This window comes from Staurois parvus, unplaced genomic scaffold (genome assembly GCF_062004578.1).
Source record: "Staurois parvus isolate SC_StPar_1 unplaced genomic scaffold, SC_StPar_1.0 ptg000340l, whole genome shotgun sequence".
Taxonomy (NCBI): domain Eukaryota; kingdom Metazoa; phylum Chordata; class Amphibia; order Anura; family Ranidae; genus Staurois; species Staurois parvus.
In genome coordinates, this window is record NW_028318136.1 from 3,155,921 (window position 1) to 3,181,532 (window position 25,612).

Genomic DNA, 25,612 nt, shown 5'->3' on the forward strand with positions numbered 1-25,612 from the left:
TACAGAATATGGGCCCAGACATATCTTTAAAAATGGATAGAAGTGCTATGTATTGTAATGTGCTCGATTGTAAAAGTATTTCAGATTAAATTAAAGGCACTACATTTCAGTCATGTGCATAATATTTCAGTCATGTGCATAATCAACCGCACAGAAGCTGCAGAAGTGTATCTGTGTCCTTAAAGTGGAATTCCACCCAAATCCTAACTCTAAACCTGCTCCCAGCCACATTCAAAGCCTAATCTATCTTACCCTGTGAAGACAAGATCCCTAGACTTACCGATTCCGAAGCCGCTTTGGTCCATTCTCCAGCAGTGGCTTCTGTGTAGAGAAAAAGCCAATAACGGCTGGGAAATGAAGAGGAGATGACGTCACCCATAGACTTTCTTTGGGCATCCATTGTTGGCTGCCTCTTCTCTACACAGAACCCACCGCTGACATCTCAGCATAGGACCAGACTGGAGCAGCTTCAGAATAGGTAGGTATAGTGATCTTTCCTTCACAGGGTTGGATAGCTTAGGCTTAGAATGGGACTGGACAGCCCGGTCAAAGGATTCTTTAAATTTATCTACAATGTCTATTTCATTTCCATTACCACTCACTTATACTTTTATTTCACGCATTATATCTCTGTGTATTTGTTGTGCTTATAACACTTTCTACTGACTGTGTGTTATGTAAAGTTAACATGGGACTGGAAGTAGGTGGAATTCCACTTTAAGCTGGCCATAAATGGATCAAATCTTGGCCAGTTCTGCAGTGACCATCTGAGATTTGATCCATCGATGGGCAGGCTAGTTGCACTGAAGTTGATCCATCAATCGACTTCAGTGCAACCAGCCTTGCAGATTTTTTTGCATGCAATCACTGCTGTAGCCGCCAGAAGTGATCATTGTGTTGTGTGAATACAATAGTGCTTCAGGAGGGATTCCCCTATCAATACTATCTTGATGGGGGAATCAAGCAATTTTCTTTCCTTTCAGAAAGAGAACTGCTTAATCTGTGGCCTGTTTAACTCTTACCTCAAGGGCCAGGGACAGAATCATCCTCTGCAAGTACCCCCTAGTTATTATTATTATTATTATCCAGGATTTATATAGCGCCAACAGTTTGCTCAGAGCTTTACAGTATAAGTTTTACATGCTTTTCTGGTAACAGACACCTATCAATGGCAACAATGAGGACCCTCTTATCAATGGATCATTACAATCCATACCCCAAATGCAATATTTGTGAGCATTAAATATAATCTAATCTGCTCCAGTCCACAGATTAATGTCCGCACTCCTCATTATATCAAAGCCAGGATGGCTGAATATGTTCTAATCAGCAGAAAGCTGGCAGCATCACTACCTAATAATGATAATGTAAACAACAAAGCAGTTTAAAGGGCTCTGACCCTCGCATCACTATGATCCTCCTACTACTGATATAGCTCTAATTATGGACTTCAAGGGAGAAGAAGGCCTCCTGATTTGAAGGCTTCATTCCAGTTTTAGGGCACGGAAAACAGATTCAGTTTCACTGCTCTAGAAGTAGCAGGTGGCAGATGAGTTGAAAGATGGCTACTTCTTTAACTGCCCCCTTTGCTTTGTGACTGAGTCCCTTTAAGGACCATTAAAAATCACATTTTGCAATACAGAATGTACTGTGACCAAAAAAGAACAAGTCAAAAGGACATGGAGTTCACATCACATCATTGCATTGAAAGCTGTCAAGTTGCCATAGTGTAGTTAATTCTGCCACAACCCTCCCATGTTCATGACCTGCAGATCAGTAATTAGTCCACCAGACAATACAATCCACACCTTAAACCCCACAGATTCCTGTGACCCCAACATATATCAGGCTCTCCTCTTTCTTGCCTCTCGCGTAGGCAGCCTTTGTTCTCTGTCTTTATGGCGCTATGAAAATTCATAAGACAGGGATAATTTTTGCATATGGAAACAGAGGGCATAACGGGGTGTTGTGGAGGTGAGGGGAGGGAAGCAATACTGTGCAACACAGGGCAGAGCAGACGCAGGCTCTGATGCATAATTTACTTCCCCTCCAGGCAAGCTTTTAAGCCTCTCTTTTGCCGCAGGTTATAGGAGCTGAGCAGCTGTTATATAGTCCCCCCCTGTTGTCCTCCTCTCTGATTTATGTTTAAGAGACAGGAGAGATTCTGCATTTGCGAGGCCAGGCCAAAGGAGATCTCGGAGATAGATAGTAAGAGGGTCATCTGCACTCAGATATATAACCACTGCTTACTGGACGAAGCCTTGGCCGTTGCCCCATCTAAGCCTTGATGTGTGTTTTGCTTGAAGGTTCTGGTACTGTTACTGTAAACCACTATCTCTCCTGTTGTTTTTTTTGTTTTGTTTTTTTAAATAATGCTTAATTTAAAATAAAGATTAGTATGCAAATACACAGTCCTGACATTGGTAACAGTGGGCTCTGTTGCATGCACACTGAAATGATGGTCCCATTTTCTATGGACGCCCATAGATTTCAGAGAGTGGTCAGACATGCAGGCACAATCTAACAACCTTCAAACAGATTTTCCTTGGGGCACATTTCTAACATGTGAGTAGGCTTTTTGAATGTCCATTTTCTCATTTAGGAAGAGGCTGGGCTGTCTACACATCACATCCATATCACAGGGAAGAACAATAGCAACAAGTTACAGAGGGTAGTCAGCCAGCATTCACTTTTGCAAACAAATTGGGGTAACTTATACATCGCTACATAGTTAGTCTGGCTGAAAAAAGACAAGTCCATCCAGTTCAACCATTAAAAAAAAAAAAAAGGTATAATCCTACACCCACAGTTGATCCAGAGGAAGGCAAAAAACCCCAGCAAAGCATGATTTTATATTTCTTACATGCTCTCATTTACAAAGCTGTAGGGGGTCCCAAAACTCAGTGACTCCTAAGGGGGTAGTGCTACAAGCATTTAGTGTATCAAGCTTTATGGACCATCTAGTAGGATCACTCATAAACAAATATGCATTGTCCCATACCAAATGTCATATGCATACATGCTAACTTTAAGGCCTCATACACATTGGGCATTTTACAGCGGCTGTTTTTGGATTCTGGCTTTTTTTTTCTACAGCCAGTAAACCCAGCATGTTATGATGCATGTCTCCATGCACACATAGGCTTGAGGCTCCGTTCACATGCAGTTAGTCCTCATGCACACCTGACCCTTTTACAGCGGATGTTTTTGGCTTTGACATTTTTTTATACAGCTAGTAAACCCCCCAGCACTTTATCCTATGTGTCCATGCACACATAGACTGTAATCAACATTTTTTGGCAGGGGTGTTTTTTAGCTGTAAAAAAAACCCCAGAACTAGTGGGTTTCTAGAGGAGTTTTTTTAGCTGTAAAAACGCTCTAACGCTGAAAAATGCTGTAAAAAGTGGTATAACACGGTAAATTAAGGCAAACCAGCAGTTTTGGACTTTTTTTGACAAAAAAGGATTTTTTTTGGGTAAAAAAACCTCTAAAAACCGCTAAAAACGCAAACACGAAAAAAAACATGGCAAAATGCTAATACAAAAACGGTAAAAAACTATGAAAATCTGATGTTTTTAACGTGACTTTACACAGCTAATGTTACTAACGTTAATAAAACGTCCCATGTGCATGGAGCCTTAGGTCCATATATATTTGGACACAGGCACAATTTTAGTTGTTTTCAGGTATTTACTAAAACACATTGAAGCTATAGTTATATAATGGATATGGGCTGAAAGTGCACACTCTCAGGTTTATTTTGAGGGTATGTACATCCAAATTGGAGGAAGGGTTTAGGAATTACAGCCCTTAAGAGTAGCCATCCCCCCTTTTTCAAGGGACCAAAAGTAATTGGACAGTTAAATCAAAAGCTGTTTTATGGCCAGGTGTGGGCTACTCCTTTGTTATTTCTTCATTAATTAAGCAGGTAAATGGTCTGAAGTTGATTCTAAGTGTGGTATTTGCATTTGGAATCTATTGCTGTGAACCTACATCATGCGTTCAAAGCAGCTGTCCATGCAAGTGAAACAGACCATTGTATGGCTTCAAAAACTAAATAAATCCATCAAAGAGATAGCAGCAACATTAGGAGTGGCCAAATCAACAGTTTGGTACATTGTGAGGAAAGAAGAATGCTCTGGTGAACTCAGCAACATAAAAAGGCATGGATGTCAATGGAAGACAACAGTGGTGGATGATCGCAGGATTCTCTCTATGGTAAAGAAAGACCCATTCACATCATGCAGACAAGTGAAGGACACTCTCCAGGAGGTGGGCGTATCATTGTCAAAGTCTACAATCGAGAAGACTTCATGAGAGCAAATACGGAGGATTCACCACAAGGTGCAAACCATTCATAAACCAGAAGAATAGAAAAGCCAGATTAGACTTTGCCAAAAAACATCTAAAAAAAGCCAGACCAGTTCTGGAAAAGCATTCTTTGGACGGATGAAACTGGGATTAATCTGTACCAGAATGACGGGAAGAAGAAAGTGTGGCAAAGGCTTGGAACAGCTCATAATCCAAAGCACACAACGTCATCTGTAAAACATGGTGGAGGCAGTGTGATGGCATGGGCATGCATGGCTTCCAGTGGCACTGGGTCATTGGTGTTTATTGATGGACGGCGCTTCACAGTACAGATAGACAATGATCCAAAACACACTGCAAAAGCAACCCAGGAGCTTTTGAAGGAAAAGTGAAATATTCTGCAATGGCCGAGTCAATCACCTGATCTCACCCCAATTGAACATGCATTCCACTTGCTGAAGGAAAAACTAAAGGCAGAAAGATCCACAAAGAACACCTGAAGACAGCTGCAGTTAGAGCCTGGCAAAGCATCAGGAAAGAGGAAACCCAGTCTTTGGTAATGTCCATGGGTTCCAGACTTCAGGCAGTCATTGCCAGTGAAGGATTCCCAACAAAATATTAAAAATTAACATATTTATGATTATATTCAATTGTCCAATTATTTTTGGTCCCTTGAAAAGGAGGGATGGCTACTCTTAAGAGCTGTAATTACTAAACCCTTCCTCCATTTTGGATGTACATACCCTCAAATTAAACCTGAGAGTGTGCACTTTCAGCCCATATCCATTATGTAACTATAGCTAGAATATGTTTCGGTAAATACCTGAAAAAAACTAAAATTGTGCCGGTGTCCAAATATATATGAACCTAACTGTATATGCATTTTGCGTTTGATGCTTTCTCCAGTGCTTTTTGCAGTTTGTTTTTCATTTTTCTACACGTGTTTTTCATGAATTTTTTAATGCGTTATAGATGCTTTTTTTACCGTGTTTTGTTCAGCTTTTTTTTTTGTTAAAGTGGATTTTTTTTCGTTGCTGGACAGAATAAAAATGCAAAAGGGGGCAAAAACGGGGCAAAAACGCACTACCATGCATTTCAGCAGATTCTCCATTGAACTCTGCTGTAGCACAAATGCTGCTTTTTGCTTTTTATAAAGTCCCTGACCCTTTCCAAAAACGCAGTAGCTCAAAAAAGCATAGATGTGAACATGTTCCACAGGAAACCAAGTTAAATGGACTGTAGTGCGTTTCTGCAAAAAGCACAAAAAAATACATTGGTGTGAATGGAACCTTAATCAGCCTTTTTTGGCAGGGGCGTTTTCTGGGAATAAAAACAGAACTAGTGGGTTTCAAGAAGAGTTTTTTAGCTGTAAAAATGTTTTAATGTTGGTAAATGCAGTATAACACGGTAAAATGTGGCAAACCAGCATTTTTGTGCATTTTTTGAGTCAAAATTTTTTTGTGTGTGCAAAAAAAATGCTAACACAAAAATACATGGCTAAACACAGCAAACCACTAATGCAAAAATGCAGAAAAACCTTTTTACTTGCTCTTTTCTGAAAACTCCAGAACTGAAGTTTACCTCTGCTAAGCCGAGGTGGCTGGGGGTTTAATGTTAGCCATAATTAACCTTGCCTGTACTATGCTGGCAGATCTCATTATCAGTTGTAAAAAAGTTTTAACCATGGTCTTTCCTAACAAAGGATTATCTAGAAACTGGCTTTGGACATTGTGTGCTAATGAGGGGAAACTCTTCGTATCCATCTTTGTCAGTGGGGACCGAATGAGTTTCCTATCATGTTCAGAGTAGCTTACAGCCTGCTTGAGGCCAGCTCCAAACAATCATCCAGAAGGGTAAGAATTATTATTTTTTTAATAATTTTTAGGTATGCCATGTAAACAAACATATGTTTTATAAAATTTGACTGCAATTGTGTTATTAGCTTATTAAAAGTCAAATCTGACATGTCCCAGGCAAATCACAGTCCTCACATTCTGCTGAATAGGTATGCTATGGTTGCCAGGGTTCCAAAGTGGGGGGATGTCTGTTAGCCTTTGTGGATATTTGGACAGCTTGCATCTCAGATGCTTGGGTGTAGGAGGCGGTTTCCAGGGGCTGCAAGCTAGAGTTACACTCCCACCCCCTTCTTCGGTTCATCAGCTCCAGCATTCCTGTGTCATCACAAAGATTAGCAGGTCTCCAGGTAGCACTAGCAGGTCTTGTGGACCCCAGGGTATCATTGCGCAGTTCTGTGGCAGAACAATTCACGGTTCCCTCTCCAACTTGTTCACAGTTCCCAAGGCAAAAAGGGAATATTCACCCCATCTTGGATCTCAAAGCCAGAATTTTCTTTCCCCAGAGAAACCTCAAACTTAAGCTCTGAAACTTGTTTTGTTTAATCCAGAGGACTGACTTTTCGCTTTTGCATGAGTCCTGGGTTTAATGGTAAACTCATTCAAGGCAATCCCATTTTTCCAGTTCTACTCCATAAAACTTCAACACAACAAGCTGTTTTTTGACAAGTCAGTCCAATCTCTGGTCAAACCTATTTGTCTGGCACCCAGGACCAGGTTGTCCTTGGTCTAGTGGCTCAAGAATTCAGCTCTGGGGATGAGGAAGTCCTTCCATTCTGTATTTTTGAAGATTCTGATCCCAGATCTCAGCTTGTAGTGCTGAGTTGGAGTCCTGGTCATTCTTTCACTGCAGGGGACTTAGACATTGGAGAAATCTCATTGAATGAACAGCTTTCTGAAGCTTCAGGTGATTTACTGTTCCTATAGTGAATTTCCCAGCTGGCAGGTCATCCGATCCAGATTCAGTTAGACAATGCTATATCAGTGGCCTACATTAACCACCTGGGAGGAACTAGTCTTGGCATGGCAAGAGAGGTAGAGAATATTTTGTCTTGGGCAGAACTTCACATTCCAGCCTTATCTGCCCATTACATCCAAGGCATGGGCAGTTGGCAGGCAAGCTTCCTCATTGCAGTGTCTGGACCCACAGGGAGTGACCCCTACACCCGGAGGTGATCCAGGACCTGTGTCATAGGTGGGGGATGCCAGAGGTCGACCTCCTGGATTCCCAGTTCAACAACAAATTTTACAGGTTTGTCTCCAGGTACAGGGATCTTTTAGTGGAGTAGTGGATGCTCTGGTAGCTTCATGGGATCAGTATAATCTGATTTATACCTTTTCTCCCCTAAATTCTCTTTCTTGTCTGTCAGCCAAGATGGGGGGCATTCCAATGAACCTCATAACTCCAGACTGACCCAAACAAGTGTGAATTTCCAACATGAGAATGTCACCAGCACACCAAGGATCACCAATATGGGTCAAAAAGATTTAATGATTGATCACATAGTTACAGCAAGGCAACTTTTCCAGGTCTTGCAGGACCCCTTCATATGCCTAATGAAGGGGTCCTGCAAGACTGAGTTCATTAACACTTTTGGACCCATATTGGTGATCCTCGGTGTGCTGGTGACATTCTCCCTTACTGATTCTGTTAGTTACCAGCCACTTATACACACAGCCATGTTTAACGCAGGAATGTGTGTGTGTTTGGATTGTACACTTGCTTTCCAACATGAGAGACTCCTCTTTCACAATTCTCCACTAGCGCCACCCACTTATTATTTTGTTAGTTCCATTGGGTGATTTGTGGATGCATGGAAGCCAAACTCAATGTCTACTGAAATATGGCTATTGAATTCATCTGGTTTTACCTGCCAAGTTATGCACAATGTAGCACAGTGCAGGTCACATAAACTTCGGAAGAGAAGCAAAAATTTTTTTAGAGCTGCAAACGTAACTTAAAGCTTAAATTGCACTTCTCTCTAAAAAGAAGCAAGTCGTTTTGTGGGTTTATCCAACTTTCAGCCTATCGATTGCTAAGCAATAGCAATGTCAATAGATGGACCACACATGGGGAACAGGGGTGGAGGAGATCTCACACAATGCAGCAGAATTTGTGTTGTACCTTTTCTGAATATAGTGGAACTGATAACAATGAAAAGGCTACAGTGAAAAAAAATATCTGAAGAGGCTGCAGTGGAAAAACAAAGTAAGCGTGACCAGTGATAGACTGATATCTTTGTGCTTTTTTCTGGAATCCAGTCATTTATGGTGATGCCTTTACTGTAATACGCACATCTTTCAGGGTTGTATATCTGGATGCGCTGCTCAATAAAGTATATTTTATTATGTGCAGTCAGCAGAAGTGGCTCATATAAGGAGATTCCTCTATCCGTGTACATTTACTGATACTGTGTCGTGTTATTAGGAGGAGTATGTTCTGAGACCACCCCAGTCTGGTAAATGTCAAATTTCAGCTACAAAATATAGGCATTCGTAAAATTTTCAGAAAGTAAGATTTAATATCAAATGAAAATACAGCGAACAACACAAACTGTATCCTGTTAACACGTATTATCCGTACTCTCCGCTCTTCGCACGACCTCCTGCTCTCTAGCTCCCTTGTCTCCTCCTCCCATGCTCGTCTTCAGGACTTCTCCAGAGCTTCCCCCATCCTCTGGAACTCTCTACCTCAATATATAAGACTATCGCCTACTCTGCTCACTTTTAGGCGATCTCTGAAAACCTATCTCTTCAGGGAAGCCTATCCTGCCCTCAGCTAAAAGTAGAATCTTCTACTCTTCCAACTAGTCCATACCCCCAGTTACTACCTTTTGTACCACTAGCCCCTCCCTCATAGATTGTAAGCTCCAAGGAGCAGGGCCCTCCTATCCCTCTTGTATTGAACTGTATTGTTGCTGTATTGTCTCCTGTTATATTGTAAAGCACTGAGCAAACTTCTTGGCGCTATATAAATCCTGTATAATAATAATATTGTACATTGTTTTTTCCCCTATAGGTGACTGTCTAGACAACAGTGTGGCCTCGCCCAGTACGGGGGACGACGATGAGTTAGACAGGGACAAAAAAAGGAACAAGAAACGAGGGATTTTCCCTAAAGTCGCCACAAACATCATGAGAGCGTGGCTCTTCCAGCACCTTTCGGTAAGAAAATCTGATGCTAGGTCAAAACACTAAAAGGCGAAGTAAAACATGTTTTCAGTAAACACATACTTTTTGTTCATTTTGATGTTTGCTCTTCAATATTTGTATTGTTGTTTTTAATATAAAGATTAGCTATTAGGAGAGCTGTGTTTCACTGCAACCAATCTTCTTCCGTGCTTCAAAGCTGTGGAGGTGTCTGCTCCAAAAGGCATGCATTGCGTGAAGGAGCAGTAAAGAACAACCATGGTGTTGCACTGCAGACTAATGTTATCATACAAGATATAGTCGTTGTCATAACAAGCTGTGTTATGTTGTCACCTGACATTGCCTAGACTAGGAAATAAGCCTTCATATATCCACAGCAGACTATAACCCCTGGTTCACATATACATTTTGCGCGGGCACGAGAGCCCATTCATTTGAATGGACTCCTGTGCCTGTGACACACAGAGAAGTCCCTACACTTCTTCTGAAAACGCAGCCCATGCAGGAACCTTGGTTGCCAGTACGGTTGCGTTTTCCAGCGTGGGCGGCGTGCCATTAGAACTAATGGCACCCGCCTGCGGGTCCGCATTTCTCTGTGCGGGTGGTGCGGGTGGTGCGGCTGCACGGATTTTTGTGCGGATCCGCAGCCGCACCACCCGCAGAGATGTGAAGCCTTAGACTACTATGGGGCCTGGAATCCTAGGGGGCCCGGAGCTGTTTGGCTACTCACTGATTTATTCTGGCAGCAATAACATTTGGCAAAGACTGTGTATTCAGTATAGGAATTTGATACCTTACCAATGCTATGTCAATTTTTGCCTCTTTCTTAGCTTTAAGGAAATCTATCAGAATTGAAATATGGATGCTGAGTTCATTTTTCAAGAAGTTCTTTAGGGAAGGAAAAAAGGAGCTTCCATTGCTGATTTTGGTGCGATGGGCTTTTGTCCTCTTCGAAATCCAAAATATCTATCGAGCAAAAAAATAGCTCATACAATTGTACCATCAATTGTTTTATTCTTTTTAATAAAAATGTTGGATCAGTCACTTTTGATTGCGGCATGAAAATCGCGTGCTGCAGCTGAAAATCGCGTGTTGCAGCTGGCACACTAACAATGTGAAAAAACAAACAATTCAAAATTTTTGTTCGGGTTTCACGCCTATGGCCAGCTTAAGTCTTTCACTGACCAGGCAGAAGCATGTAGCCAGTAAAGTGCTGGGACACCTAACTTGTAGAAACCTGTTTTGGGTCAGTGACCCAACAAATAGTAATAGAATGAAGATGAGGGCTTAGGAACTTGTACTTCTCTAAATAAGTTAGTAATAGTGGCTGTGCTTAAGGCTTATATAGAGAAGCCCATAATATAAAAGATTGGGCTGGCAAACACTATTCAGGTTAGAAGAGCTCAGTCTTACAAATGTGATGTTGCACATCCGAGCTGGACTGTATGGGGACAATTGAATTGGTCTTTATGGTTTTTTTGCTCCCTGCTCTAGTTAATGAGTAAGTATTAGGCTCCGTTCATACCTATGCAGTTTGCTTTTTGTTCATTTTGCACTGCTTTTCGCAGTTCATTTTGTACGTGTATTTAATGTGTTTTTGACGTGTTTTGTTCAGCTTTTTTTTTTAAAGTGGAATTTTTCTTTTGCAGGGCAGAATAAAAATACAAAATGCGGAAAAAATTTACAAAAATTCAGCAGCTCAAAAAAGCATAGATGTGAACATGTTCCATAGGAAACCATGTTAAATGGACTGTAGTGCGTTTCTGCAAAAAGCACTAAAAAACGTATTGGTGTGAATGGAGCCTTAGCCAGGATATGCCCTCTGTCTACATCAGCCTTTCTCAACCCGGGTGCCCGGGCACCCTGGGGTGCCTTGAGGTTTCTTCAAGGGTGCCTTGGCAAAATGTCTAAAAATTGCCAAAACATTGTATACAAGCCAGTGGGTGGAACAAGCCTGCATTTTAGTTACACAAAGCCACAGGTTTTCATTGTGCACCATTACGACCTTCTAGCCGCTGGTATCCTGACAACCAATGACATCATCAGTTGCCAGGGAGGATGTCTGCTGCCTGCACAGCATCCTAGGTTTGACCCCCGCCCGCCCCTCTCCATCAGTGCTGGGGTCACGTTAGCTCAGTGATAGAGAAAAACCTGAGGGAGAAGAGAAACATTGGAATACTAGTCAGTACCAGTGTGCAAAAGTGTATTTGCTTTGGAAGAATAAATCACCTGTAATGTTGGGTGTCTTACGTGTGTGGATGTTGCTGTGTTATATAAAACTAGAATAGTTTTTCACATTTTAGAATGGACTGTCCATAATTTTAAAGGGTGTCTCGGGACCGTCTATAATTTTAAAGGGTGCCTCGGGACTGTCCATAATTTTAAAGGGTGCCTCGGGACCGTCTATAATTTTAAAGGGTGCCTCGGGACTGTCCATAATTTTAAAGGGTGCCTCGGGACCGTCTATAATTTTAAAGGGTGCCTCGGGACTGTCCATAATTTTAAAGGGTGCCTCATGACTGTCCATAATTTTAAAGGGTGCTTCGGGACTGTCCATCATTTTAAAGGGTGCCTCGGGACTGTCCATAATTTTAAAGGGTGCCTCGGGACTGTCCATAATTTTAAAGGGTGCCTCGGGACCATCTATAATTTTAAAGGGTGCCTCGGGACTGTGTCCATAATTTTAAAGGGTGCCTCGGGACTGTCCATAATTTTAAAGGGTGCTTCGGGACTGTCTATAATTTTAAAGGGTGCCTTGACTGAAAAAGGGTTGAGAAACACTGATCTACATTTATGTTGTAGTAAGTTACATGTTACCTTATCTGACTGATTTCCTTGTATAGGGTGTTTATAAGGAGCAACATTTTATTATGTATTTATATATCAGTCAGATCTTGTAATGGCAGCATAGGGTGGTTTATTACAGTTTTGTGCACTGATGTTGTTATGGAGGTAATGACTGGGGAGCAGGTCAAAGGGATGAGTTGACTACATATGGAGAGGAATTGGAGGTCAGGCAGCGCCTTCCTGGAAGGTATGGCTGAAAAGCAAAGAGAAGAGGTTAGCACTGGTTTTTATTTATTCCTTTATTACGGATATTTATATAGTGCCTTCCGTTTACACAGATCTTTACATACTGTACATTCACAATAATACCTGCCCTCAAAGAGCTTACAGTCTAAGGCGTATTTGGCCTGCAAGAGATCTGGATCCACTACTGTTTCTTTGTATGAAGCCATTTCATATCTTCCACTTGCTTTACAGAGAATACTGTTGCAGAGTGCTCCTTACTATGCAGAAAAAATTGACCATAGGAAGTAATGTGATTAGACAGAGGACTTGGAGCTTTATATATTGTGCTGTCAGTGCATCCTTTGCGTTTAACCATTTGCACCAGAGGGTACACTCTGCCCCACTCCATGCTGAGAAATCTTTGCGATGCAGACCCAATTAAAAATTACTAAAGCGGCATAAAAGCTGAGAGTCTCGGCTGCAGCTACCCATGAAGTCCGCCCCGGGCTACATCTCAGCTAGCGGAGTGCACAGAAACAATTAGTCAGAACGGAGCCCGTCCCTGCCTAGTTAAACAAAGCAGAGTTAATGAACGCTGACCAATTAGTTACTAATTGACGAAGCTATAAACCTATTAGAAGCTGGTAAACGGGTAATCAATTCTAGGTAATTACCCTGAACCTGCTTAGCGGCAGGCAGGCACCGGGGAGGGAGAGCTGGCTGGCTGAGGAAGAGCTACATCTGACAGGCGAATAGGCAAGGGGGAACCCACATCACACACCCCTGATTATCTGTGTTATTTCCTCTGCTTGTTGGAGGATGGTAAGAAATTCTTCAGCCAATGTAGAAAATGCAGGACATCTGTAAAGAATAGAATTTTGTTGGAAAATTTTCGATATCAAAACATTTTTTCTATTTTCTAATGGTCACTGGGGTCAAATCGACAATGGCCAGCTTAAGACTTCTATGTAACATGACAGGTCGGTGATGAATACAATTTGTAATTCTTCAAGGCTAATGTATTACTAAACCCCAGACCCTGCATTCACTATATCTGGTCTCCCCAGACCCTGCACTCACTATATCTGGTCTCCCCAGACCATGCACTCACTATATCTGGTCTCCCCAGACCCTGCATTCACTATATCTGGTCTCCCCAGACCCTGCACTCACTATATCTGGTCTCCCCAGACCCTGCATTCACTATATCTGGTCTCCCCAGACCCTGCACTCACTATATCTGGTCTCCCCAGACCCTGCACTCACTATATCTGGTCTCCCCAGACCCTGCATTCACTATATCTGGTCTCCCCAGACCCTGCATTCACTATATCTGGTCTCCCCGGACCCTGCACTCACTATATCTGGTCTCCCCGGACCCTGCATTCACTATATCTGGTCTTCCCGGACCCCGCATTCACTATATCTGGTCTCCCCGGACCCCGCATTCACTATATCTGGTCTCCCCGGGCCCTGCATTCACTATATCTGGTCTCCCCGGACCCTGCATTCACTATATCTGGGCTCCCCAGACCCTGCATTCACTATATCTGATCTCCCCAGACCCTGCACTCACTATATCTGGTCTCCCCGGACCCTGCATTCACTATATCTGGGCTCCCCAGACCCTGCACTCACTATATCTGGTCTTCCCAGACCCTGCATTCACTATATCTGGTCTCCCCGGACCCTGCATTCACTATATCTGGTCTCTCCAGACCTTGCATTCACTATATCTGGTCTCCCCAGACCCTGCATTCACTATATCTGGTCTCCCACAGTATACAGAACATGTAAATGCAATTATTGTAGTAAATATAAACTGCTAAATACCTTTTCTCATCAGCAGTTAGAGCAGTCTTGTGGCTTATATCAGTGTCCAGCCCACCACTAGTTAAAGCTTGTAGGAGGAGTTTTCTTTCTGCTCTAGGAGGATGGAAATCCCCTGACCTCTGTCTGGACAGTCCTGATTGGCCCTGTGCTAATCACATGCACTCTCCCAAGAAAAAAAAAAATCTCTCTAGCAATACACACCAAACTGAGCATGTGCATAAGGGCTACAGGTTCAGTCTGTATCAGGTGGTCATTTCAACAAGAGGAGGGGCAAAGAAGAAAGGATCAAACATCCTTTTTACACAATGCAGAGGATTAACCCCTTAGGTTCCACAGTGAGTATAACAAGCATGCTTTACTGCATATACAGACTGATTTTACTGTTGTGGGTTTAGTAACACTTTTTCTTTTTTTTTTTTTCAATCAGCCAGGAGGCTGATAAAAAAAAAACAAAGGGATTCCTCCATCCACACAGCACGCTGATCGAGAAAAATGTTCCAACAGTCCCGTTGGACAGAAAGTCGATCATTAGATAAACTTCTGTCGAGCAGGAATGGCTTTAGATGGATAAAAACAAGGCCAGCCCCTGCTGAACAGGCTGAATTTTGATCCATCTACAGCCAGTCTAACTTCACTCAGAACTGTTTGATCAGTTTTGATTGGCTGCTCTGAGGCTCCAGTAGCAAGTTATGTTGAGTTGAATATGCAGTTCTACCAAACTGTCACAGCCAGTACTAAGCCAAATGATGGTGTCACACACCCTGATGATGCTTTAAAGTTCACCTTTGGGAACATGTTACATGTTTCACCCATTTTTAGGGTGAAATATGTAACATGTTTGCATTGCCGCAGCTGCCGCCCCCTCCTCCCTCTGACAGATAGTACAGGGAAACTTCTCCCGTAATATCTGTCAAATTTAAAAATAGTGCAGCCGTGCAGGACTCCCTGTCATTCATTCATGGACTTCCGTGAATGAATGAATGAATGAACTGCAAGTCCCAACAGCCTTAGCAGCTGTCAACTTTTAGTTTTCAATGAACTGCCACGGCACTCCACAGCGCATTTCATTGAAGCTTCCTGTCAGTATATCTGCTTGTCCGTACATCCCGTACGGCAAGCAGATATTCTGACAGGTCTTCCAGGCTCCTGCAGACAAAAATAATAAAATGCACAATTTTTTACCTGCAAAAAAATGTGCATTTATTATTTTTGTCTAAAAGATGAACTTATCTTTTAAAAACTGCAATGAACAAATAACTTTGAAATCCAGAGACATTACTATTATTATTATCACTAGCACCTTTAACCACACGCAACATCAGACCCCGACCGCTCCAGCCCTGGCAGACTGATCACACCAAAACCCTCAAACGACAAAGTCGTGCCCTGGAGCGACTATGGAGCAAAACCAAATCCCAACAAGCCTTCACCCGCTACAAATCTGCCTTCCACACCTACACCTCCTCCCTCCATGCTGCCAAACAGGCCTACTTCTTGGCCCTCATCAAGGCCCTCTCCTCCAATCCTCGCCGACTCTTCTCTGCCTTCAACTCTCTACTCTCTCCACCCCCCCCCTCCACCCAGCACATCACTCACTGCCCTTGAGATTGCCAGTCACTTCAAAAACAAGATTGACACAATTCGCAAGGACATTGCCGCAACTCACACACCCTCTCAGCCCTTCGTCGCTGCTCGCTGCTCAGGACTTCGTCGCTGCTCAAACTCTCTCCAACCCCCTTCACCCTCACTCAGCTACCCCCTCATCACCCCTCTCCCATGGCCCCACCACTGCTCTGACCTCCTCTTCCACCCCACCCTACATTCCTCATACTGAAGCTCCCCCCACACTCCGCACCTTTGACCTTACTACCATCGAGGAAGTCTCCAAGATCCTCTCTGATGCCCGCCTCACCACCTGCCCCCTCGACCCTATCCTCTCACAACTCCTACGACCTTCCTCCTCCTCCATCCTACGCTCCCTCACCCACATCTTCAATCTCTCCTTCTCCTCAGGCACTTTCCCCTCCCCTCTGAAACATGCACACATCACCCCCATACTTAAAAAGCCCTCCCTGGACCCCAATGACCCGAACAACCTCAGACCCATCTCCCTGCTCCCATTTACATCTAAACTCCTCGAGCGCCTAGTCTACACCCGCCTATGCTCTCACCTCAACGACAACAACCTCCTCGATCCCCGACAGTCCGGCTTCCGTCCCCTACACTCCACCGAAACCGCCTTACTCAAACTCTCCAACGACCTGCTAACCGCCAAAGCTAATGGCCACTATTCAGTGCTCCTACTCCTTGACCTTTCTGCGGCCTTCGACACAGTCGACCAACCCCTCCTCCTCAAAAAACTACACTCCCTCGGCCTCAGAGACTCTGCTCTCTCCTGGCTCTCATCCTACCTATCACAACGCTCCTTCAGCGTTACCTATAATGCTACCACCTCCCCCTCACTCCCCCTCTCTGTTGGGGTCCCTCAAGGCTCTGTCCTTGGGCCCCTTCTCTTCTCCATCTATACCTCCTCCCTTGGCCAACTCATACACTCTCACGGCTTCAACTACCACCTCTATGCCGACGACACACAAATCTATCTCTCAACCCCCCACCTCACCCCCTTGGTCTCAGCCCAAATCACACACCTACTGAGCGACATATCAGACTGGATGTCGCTCCACTTCCTTAAACTGAACCTCTCCAAAACCGAGTTTCTTGTCTTCCCCCCAGCCCGGACACCACTCCCCATTGATTTCTCCGTCACATCCAACAACGCTACCATCAAAGCCGCCCTGCAGGCCAGAGTACTGGGTGTCATTCTGGACTCCAACCTATCCTTCCAGCCCCAAGTCCAATCTTTAACAAACTCGTGCAGACTCCACCTCCTCAACATCGCCAAAATCCGCACGTTCCTAACCCCAGAAACCACTAAACAGCTCATCCACTCTCTCATCATATCACGACTCGACTACTGCAACTTCCTCCTCACTGGCCTGCCTCGCCGCTGGCTATCCCCGCTTCAGTCCATCCTGAATACGGCTGCCAGACTCATTCACCTTTCTAACCGCTCTGTCTCCGCCACCCCCCTCTGCCAATCCCTCCACTGGCTTCCGATTGCGCAACGGATCAAATTCAAAATCCTAACGCTGACGTACAAAGCTGTCCACCATACTGCCCCGAACTACATCACTGACCTAATATCCAAGTACCGCCCAGCACGCACACTCCGCTCCTCACAAGACCTCCTTCTCTCTAGTTCCCTGGTCTCCTCCTCCCATGCCCGCCTCCAGGACTTCTCCAGGATATCACCCATCCTCTGGAACTCCCTGCCCCAACCCATCAGATTATCACCTACTCTTCTCTCCTTTAGGCGCACCCTGAAAACCCATCTCTTCAGGGAAGCCTACCCCACCCCCTGCTAACTTGCCGACCTCCTCCACTCTTCCTACCACCCCATCCCCCACAGCTATCTCCTCCTGTGCCACCACCCCCTCCCTCCTAGATTGTAAGCTCGAAAGAGCAGGGCCCTCGAACCCCTCGTGTATCACATTGTATTGGTATTGTTTTGTCACATGTTCTGTCCCCCTTTGTAATGTACAGCGCTGAGCGAACTATTGGCGCTTTATAAATACTGTATAATAATAATAATTATTATTATTATACAGTATTTATATAGGGCCAAAAGGTTTGCTCAGCGCTGTACATTATAGTGGGGGACAGAACATGAGACAATACAGTAACAAAACACAAGGGGTTCAAGGGCCCTGCTCTTTCGAGCTTAGAATCTAAGACATTCCTTTAATATAGGATGGGGCAAAGACAATCGGACCACTCTAGTCTCAAAAGGATTATTATTATACAGGATTTATATCGCGCCAACAGTTTGCTCAGCACTTTACAATATAACGGGAGACAATACAGCCACAATACAGTTCAATACAAGAGGGTTATATCAACATTTGCATGCGGTCAAACGTTGTGGCTTATCTACAGATGTTGGTGCCCCAGTTCAAAGTCTGGACCATTCCTCTATCTTAAGCCAGCCATCGATGGTGCAATTTTTGCTTGATTCCCCCATCACAGTCAGTGTTGATGGAGGAATCCCTCACGTGGAGCTGTTGTGTTCTCTTTGCGGGAGGGGGGAGCGGTCCCGGATGGGAGAACACACAGCGATTATCGCTACGACTATAGCCACTGGCAAAAATGGCATGAAAATTCTGACAGGCTGGCTGTAACCAAGTTTATTAATCGATCACCTTGGGTGTAATCAGCCTGCCCATACATGGTTTGAATCTTGGCCTGTTAAGAGCTGTCTATTGCCAGCTTAACTTGATATGATATCAGTTGTCACAAGACCAAGTGCAAGGGCCTAGCTTCATGTGCAACTGCTATGCCCCTGATTAAACCCACCTAAAATGAAATATTAGTATTGGCTGGAGGAGTCCTTCACAGAACTCAAGCAAAATCACCCATGTTTCCATTTTAGGGCCATGTCACAGTAACGTTATAAAAATTTCACACTGACGTGAAGAATTCTGCAGCACCCTTGTGTGAAAGTCAATTGGAAAAAAAATGCCAGAATCGTGACACATGTAGAGTTATTTGTGAATAAGATAGGATCTTGGCCATGAAATCACTGCCTGACATCTCCTTTATATTAAGATACGTCACTTCTGTCTAAGCAATCAAAGAATATTCTGTGCTGCCAGTTGTGTTAAAAATCTGGAAATGTAAGGAAAAGGTGTATTGATTACTGTGGCAATACAGGTCTCCCAACATGTCAAAAAAGGCCCATTCACAAAATACAATTTGTAGGTGCTTTTGTACACCCAGGCAAGATATGTTAGGAAACTCATTCACAGTGAATGGGTTTATTTATTTTGTATTTATTTATTATAGGTAATAGGCTATCAATTTATGCAGCACTTTATTATTATTATTATTATTATTAATATTATTATTATACAGGATTTATATAGCGCCAACAACTCCTTGGAGCTTACACTGTAGGAGATTTACACATATACATTCACATCAGTTCCTGCCCTCAAGGAGCTTATAATCTAAGGTCCGGAACTCACATTCATACACAGACATACTAGGGTCAGTTTAGACAGGAGTCTGGGAGGAAACCGGAGTAACAGAGGAAGCCCACGCAGATACAGGGAGAACATGCAAACTCCAGGTAGGTAGTGTCGTTGTTGGGATTTGAACCGACAACCTTAGTGCAGCTAGGTGGAAGTGTCAATGGCAGAGATAAACATAGGTTCAGTATGATTTCTGGTGCAGGGCAACAGTACGCATGTAGTATAGGCATCTGCGCATTGCAGTACGCTATAACACAGGTATATTGCAATGCATTGTAGATGTGTGTTGGGGTACAATTATTTATTTATAAGATTCCAAAGCACATCTACAGTGCTTTACTGTGTTTTTCCATAATGTGTGGCACATAGGTGCTCATACGTGGATACTCATTACCATACGATGTGGTACGAACACTACATGTAGCCCAACAAAGACCTCTGCACTGTTTCCTTTAAGGAGGGTACTTTACACCATTAAAATGCACTAATCATTGTTTTATAAAGTATAATTGTATGTAGAGATGCAAGCTTATTGTTAGTTCAGAGGCAACTATATGGCCATTCACAATTGTAGCTAGAGCAGTATGCTGTGCGTTTGATTTGCATCTGCCATCTCAAATTGGATTAGGCCTGTCACAGCTTCCCATGATCCACAGCATATGTTCTTCTGTAAAATCTTTGCTAATGCCCTTTAAAGCTTCATCCATGGTAAACCATTCATACTCAGTCAAAGGAAAAACTAGAATCGGGAGAGAGTATTATTTTCTTTTAATTATTTGTATTCATCTGTAATGAAAGTGTAAGCTAACCCGAATTATAGAAAAGAACTAGCTGTCAGGATTCAGAAATACAAGTGGTAATATACTTGTGCGGTAAATTCACTGAATGCCATTTAATGCTGATGGTCTTCAGCCACTCCATCGTACCCATGCAAACATTGCCTGTCCTCTGAGACTGGCAGGTACAACTATCATTGTTTATAATGTATTTAACATATTTGAACTACACAGTGAAAGCATCAGCCTGTGTTCCTATGGAAGCAAGGTTTGAGATTTGCAAACCTAGCGGATATTTAGAATGAGCCTGAAATGGGAATACTGCATAAGGTAAGGTCAGCCTATTGAGATTCTGTGGCAGCTGGACACTGGTGCAGAAGAAAACTAAGGCTGTTGCCCTCAGCAACTAATTAGGTTATCCTTCATCTTCTAATGAGCACTAGGAAATGAAATTTCATTTGATTGGTACTCCCAGCAGTTCCGATTTCTATAAATCATTAAGTATGTAGAGCAACCATTTTGCACCTTATCTGCCTTGTCTATTAATCTTAATAGTATCAGAATACCCACAGAACCTGAATGTTCTTATGTGATAATGTTCTCAGTACCTAGTAAGAAGGCAAATGTATGCATGTTTATACTGTTTTTTTTGGAACTCTTCAGTAAATAGTTTGGGTCTTCCATTGCCATTTAGTTAAGTATGCAAGTGCGCATCAGAAAATTTGAAAGGAAAAACTTTGTTACAGACTGATATTTGCAGATTTTAAAAGTTGTGGCCTGGTCACCCTTAACAACCATTTAGCCTCGGTGCTCTTCAACTCCCCCATCTGCACTCATGTCCTTCATCTGTCACTAACCTGTCAAGCAAAGGTCTCCAACTGGCTGCAACCTAAGACCCCCAATCCCATCCATCATTGCTGCCCTTGACAGCTCCATGGCCATTTTTTTGTTTTGTATTTTAGGTCCTCCTGATCAAGCAAAGGGCCAGTTGCACATTTCCTGGGCTCCTGAAAAAGAAAGGCGCTATTTGTGCCGGTCCCATCTGTCCTATAGATCTAGAAGGACACCATAAAAGTCACCCTCTTGCTCCCACTTAACAAAGCAGATGGTTGGACATTTATTGGAGAATGTTTAGATTATTTTCAATTCATCCATTCCGTGGCCTCGCAGAGTAGTTTTGCTTTAATAAACTATTAATTCTTCCACTCACATAGAGAATCTTTATATTATTTTTAATTCATCCATTCTGTGGCCTCGCAAAGTAGTTCTGCTTTAATAAACTATTAATTCTTCCATGCACATAGAGAATCTTTATATTATTTTCAATTCATCCATTCCGTGGCCTCGCAGAGTAGTGGTGCTTTAATAAACTATTAATTCTTCCATGCACATAGAGAATCTTTATAATTTTTTCAATTCATCCATTCTGTGGCCACACAGAGTAGTGTTGCTTTAATAAACTATTAATTCTTCCATACACATAGAGAAGCTTTATATTATTTTCAATTCATCCATTCTGTGGCCTCGCAGAGTAGTGGTGCTTTATTAAACTATTAATTCTTCCATGCACATAGAGAATCTTTATATTATTTTCAATTTAATCCATTCTGTGGCCTCGCAGAGTAGTGGTGCTTTAATAAACTATTAATTCTTCCATGCACATAGAGAATCTTTCCAATTTTTTCAATTCATCCATTCTGTGGCCTCGCAGAGCAGTGGTGCTTTAATAAACTATTAATTCTTCCATACACATAGAGAATCTTTATATTATTTTCAATTCATCCATTCTGTGGCCTCGCAGAGTAGTGGTGCTTTAATAAACTATTAATTCTTCCATGCACATAGAGAATCTTTATATTATTTTCAATTCATCCATTCCGTGGCCTCGCAGAGTAGTGGTGCTTTAATGAACTATTAATTCTTCCATACACATAGAGAATCTTTATATTATTTTCAATTCATCCATTCCGTGGCCTCGCAGAGTAGTGGTGCTTTAATAAACTATTAATTCTTCCATACACATAGAGAATCTTTATATTATTTTCATTTCATCCATTCTGTGGCCTCGCAGAGTAGTGGTGCTTTAATAAACTATTAATTCTTCCATGCACATAGAGAATCTTTATATTATTTTCATTTCATCCATTCCGTGGCCTTGCAGAGTAGTGGTGCTTTAATAAACTATTAATTCTTCCATGTACGTAGAGAATCTTTATATTATTTTCAATTCATCCATTCCGTGGCATTCGCAGAGTAGTGGAGCTTTAATAAACTATTAATTCTTCCATGTACGTAGAGAATCTTTATATTATTTTCAATTCATCCATTCCGTGGCATTCGCAGAGTAGTGGAGCTTTAATAAACTATTAATTCTTCCATGCACATAGAGAATCTTTATATTATTTTCAATTCATCCATTTTGTGGCCTCGCAGAGTAGTGTTGCTTTAATAAACTATTACTTCTTCCAAGCACATAGAGCAAAGACTGAATGTGGTGTTTTTCTATATGAATAGTAGACAGGAAATCTCTATCTACACCTCCTGTATTATCTATTCAGGTCTGATTAATGAGCAGACATGCAAAGCTTTGACTGTATATGAAAGCATATAATAAAATTCATGTTTTATGTGATATTTTTGACTCTTTGATTGGGTTGGATCCTATGTATTCAATCTGGTGTAACCATTTTTTTTCTCCATTAAGCACCCATACCCCTCAGAAGAACAAAAGAAGCAGCTAGCACAGGACACAGGGCTTACGATACTTCAGGTCAATAATTGGTAAGTAGTCTCACAATCTCATCCTAGTCCTAGTTTAATGTTTTTAAAAATTCTGAAAGAAGAACTGTTCTTGATAACAGTAACAACCATCCAGATCCTTCTATTCATTTGTCCATATTGCACTGGAAATGGATAACCTGGTTATTACTGTTGGCAATGAGGACAGTTATTCAGTCACTTTTATCCATGCTGTCCAATATTCTGAGAATTCTGTTCACTAAAAGTTGGTGATGCCAAATTCAGCACCTTACAAATATCTATATCTTCTGCATGTGTCATAGATAAATAGAGATAAAATGTAAAGCTGCAATTTATTGCCATAGAAATGAATTTTGTTACCAAGGTAAATTAGTCTATTATTGTAAGGTGCTGTCATGGTCTACTCCTAAGAAATGTTCTCATTATCTCCATTAATTTCTTCTCTTTGGGGTACAGGTTCATTAATGCAAGAAGGCGGATTGTTCAGCCAATGATTGACCAATCAAACCGCACAGGTAAGTACACTGGCCTAGGATGCAGAAATGAATTTACTTCCTCTTTTTTTAGTGAATTCTACTATAGTGAGCCAGGTTCTATTATAATGTAAAATTACATCAAGTGCTTTTATATTAGGGCTGCAGATCTTGTCACCCAAGAAAATATGTATTTCTAACATAGATGATCCATATGCTGGATGCAATCTTCTGTTCTGAATGCAGCACTTAAAGTGGAACTGCACTGCATCTGAGCACCACAAACCAAAAATTCTATATAATTCACTTTTAATATTCAAAGCAAACTCCTCCATCCATCCATGTCTCCATGCTTTAATTTGCTGAGAAATCATTTTGAAAAACTCCCCCTGGCATTTCTTACCATGGCCATCTTGAGTAAGGGCAGATGATTCATGTAGCATTTACTTCCTGGAATCCATCTGCCCTTAGCTCAGGCATCGGCTGAACTGAGAACCCTCCCCTCTTGAAGACTCCTGGGATGTGTGACATCATTTGCCTAGGCATGGGAAACAGGAAGCAACTGAAGAAATGTAAAAAAAAGTTTAAAACAAGTTAATATGACATATTTTCCTATCTATTTACTAATGCTAGCAGTATAAGTATTAGAAGTAGTCGATGTTGATTGAGAAAGTGAAGTCCCACTTTAAAGAAAACCTGTCATGAGAACAATGTGGGACACCCATTGTTGACTGCCATCTGAAAATGCTATATACGTATCTGTCTATGGCTTCAGTAACAAGTCTTTTAGTCAAAACAAGCATGCAGCCAGTGAAGTTAGAACTCCTGATCTGCATATTTATTCATGCAAAAAGTGATGAATTCCTTTGGATGAGCCTGGCAACTGGCATTACAGAGGTAAAGTTCAGCTATGGAAGCCTGTTTGTTTTTCCCAGTACAAGTTTTCTTTCTAATAGAGAAATCAAGCTGGACTTCCCTGCATTGGTATTAAAGAAAACCTGTCACTAAACCAACTAATCTGTCTGCTTAGAAGGGTACCACAACATGCCAACATATCAATATACCTTCTGGAATCTTTTTCTGGATTACTTAGAAGTCTCTGATGCTTGGCATGTGCAGTTTCTACATTTTAACCTGGGCTCCATGTCAGATTGCTGCAGCCTGTGGTTAGGCATATGCAGTTTGGGAAATCGCAAATTCTACATCATGCCATGGTTTCAGGGCTCCCAAAAAATGTTTCAAGAAGTTACACAGATATGTTAAGACATTGGATTAGTAAATACGTCACTTAGTTTAGCTTAATGGCAGGATCACTTTGATTCTGTAGTACACTGCGCTATGCATAGCCAGCCTATAGACAACAGTTTTGTACTCCAGGTGTGTGCAGATCACCCATGGGAGCAGATAGATAGAACTAGGTGAAATATGAAAGAGAAGTTTATTAATATAATAGCAAAAATAAAGAATAGACATCAAAGATAAATACAAATGGTAACCATCAAAGCACAGTCTAATGAATTGTCGTTGTTACCGTAGGTCAAGGTGGTGCACCTTATAGCCCAGACGGTCAGAACATGGGGGGATATGTCATGGACGGCCAGCAGCACATGGGAATCCGCCCACCAGGTGAGAGATGGGACTGGGACATGGGGGAGAAACAAGGGGCCAGATAGAGGAGTATTGTATGATAGTCACACTTTTCCACTTCTGATGAGATTTGTCTGCTATTTAAGAACACTGTGTAGCCTTAGATATACTTTATGTGAAGGGACTTGATGTCACACAGGCAAAAGGAGTTAGTAAAGTACCCTGGCACTATTATAGTGATGTATGATCAAAAAAAAAAACCTGAAGGAAACAGTGGAGCTGCCATTGTGGAAATGTTTATATAGTAAACTTGTTATGATGAAAATATGGCTGCTAGCGATAGCCAAGGAGGGCACCCTACTTTTTAACAACAAACGGCCCACCACTGCAGCCTTCATGTTTTTTTCTATGACATGTTCCCATAAAAGATGCAGGCTTTTGCGCTGTCATCTCCATCCCAGCTTCACTACCTTGTGAGTCACGGAACCAAGCATACAGCCATCAAGTTTGAAGATCTGAACTCCCATCCTGCATGAATGTTCAGTTCAGTGACTCACTAGGTTTGGCAGCTTCCATCTTTCTGTCTCTACAGGTTCACTGTAGCTCAGAAGATGTTAGAGGTAGCATTACTTCCGGTCCGCTTTTACTCATATTCTTGTGGCAAAACCAAGCAACTATTGGTCCTGCTGTAGTTTATAATGTCTTAATGTTATCCCCTTTATTGTCTTGTTTTGCTGAGTACTGTAGGAGATTAAGATGCTTATGTA

General features: G+C 42.2%; 1 protein-coding gene across 3 annotated transcripts in view; it reads left to right on the plus strand.

Moving 5' to 3' along the window:
* The window catches only part of MEIS3 (Meis homeobox 3), a 76,437-nt gene that overhangs the window by 40,295 nt on the left and 10,530 nt on the right, over positions 1-25,612 (plus strand). For all 3 annotated transcript variants that reach the window (XM_089684244.1, XM_089684243.1, XM_089684242.1), the window contains exons 8-11: positions 9,184-9,329; positions 22,730-22,806; positions 23,242-23,300; positions 24,795-24,884. In XM_089684244.1, the coding sequence (XP_089540370.1) occupies positions 9,184-9,329; positions 22,730-22,806; positions 23,242-23,300; positions 24,795-24,884 (372 nt within the window). The remainder of the gene's footprint in view (positions 1-9,183; positions 9,330-22,729; positions 22,807-23,241; positions 23,301-24,794; positions 24,885-25,612) is intronic.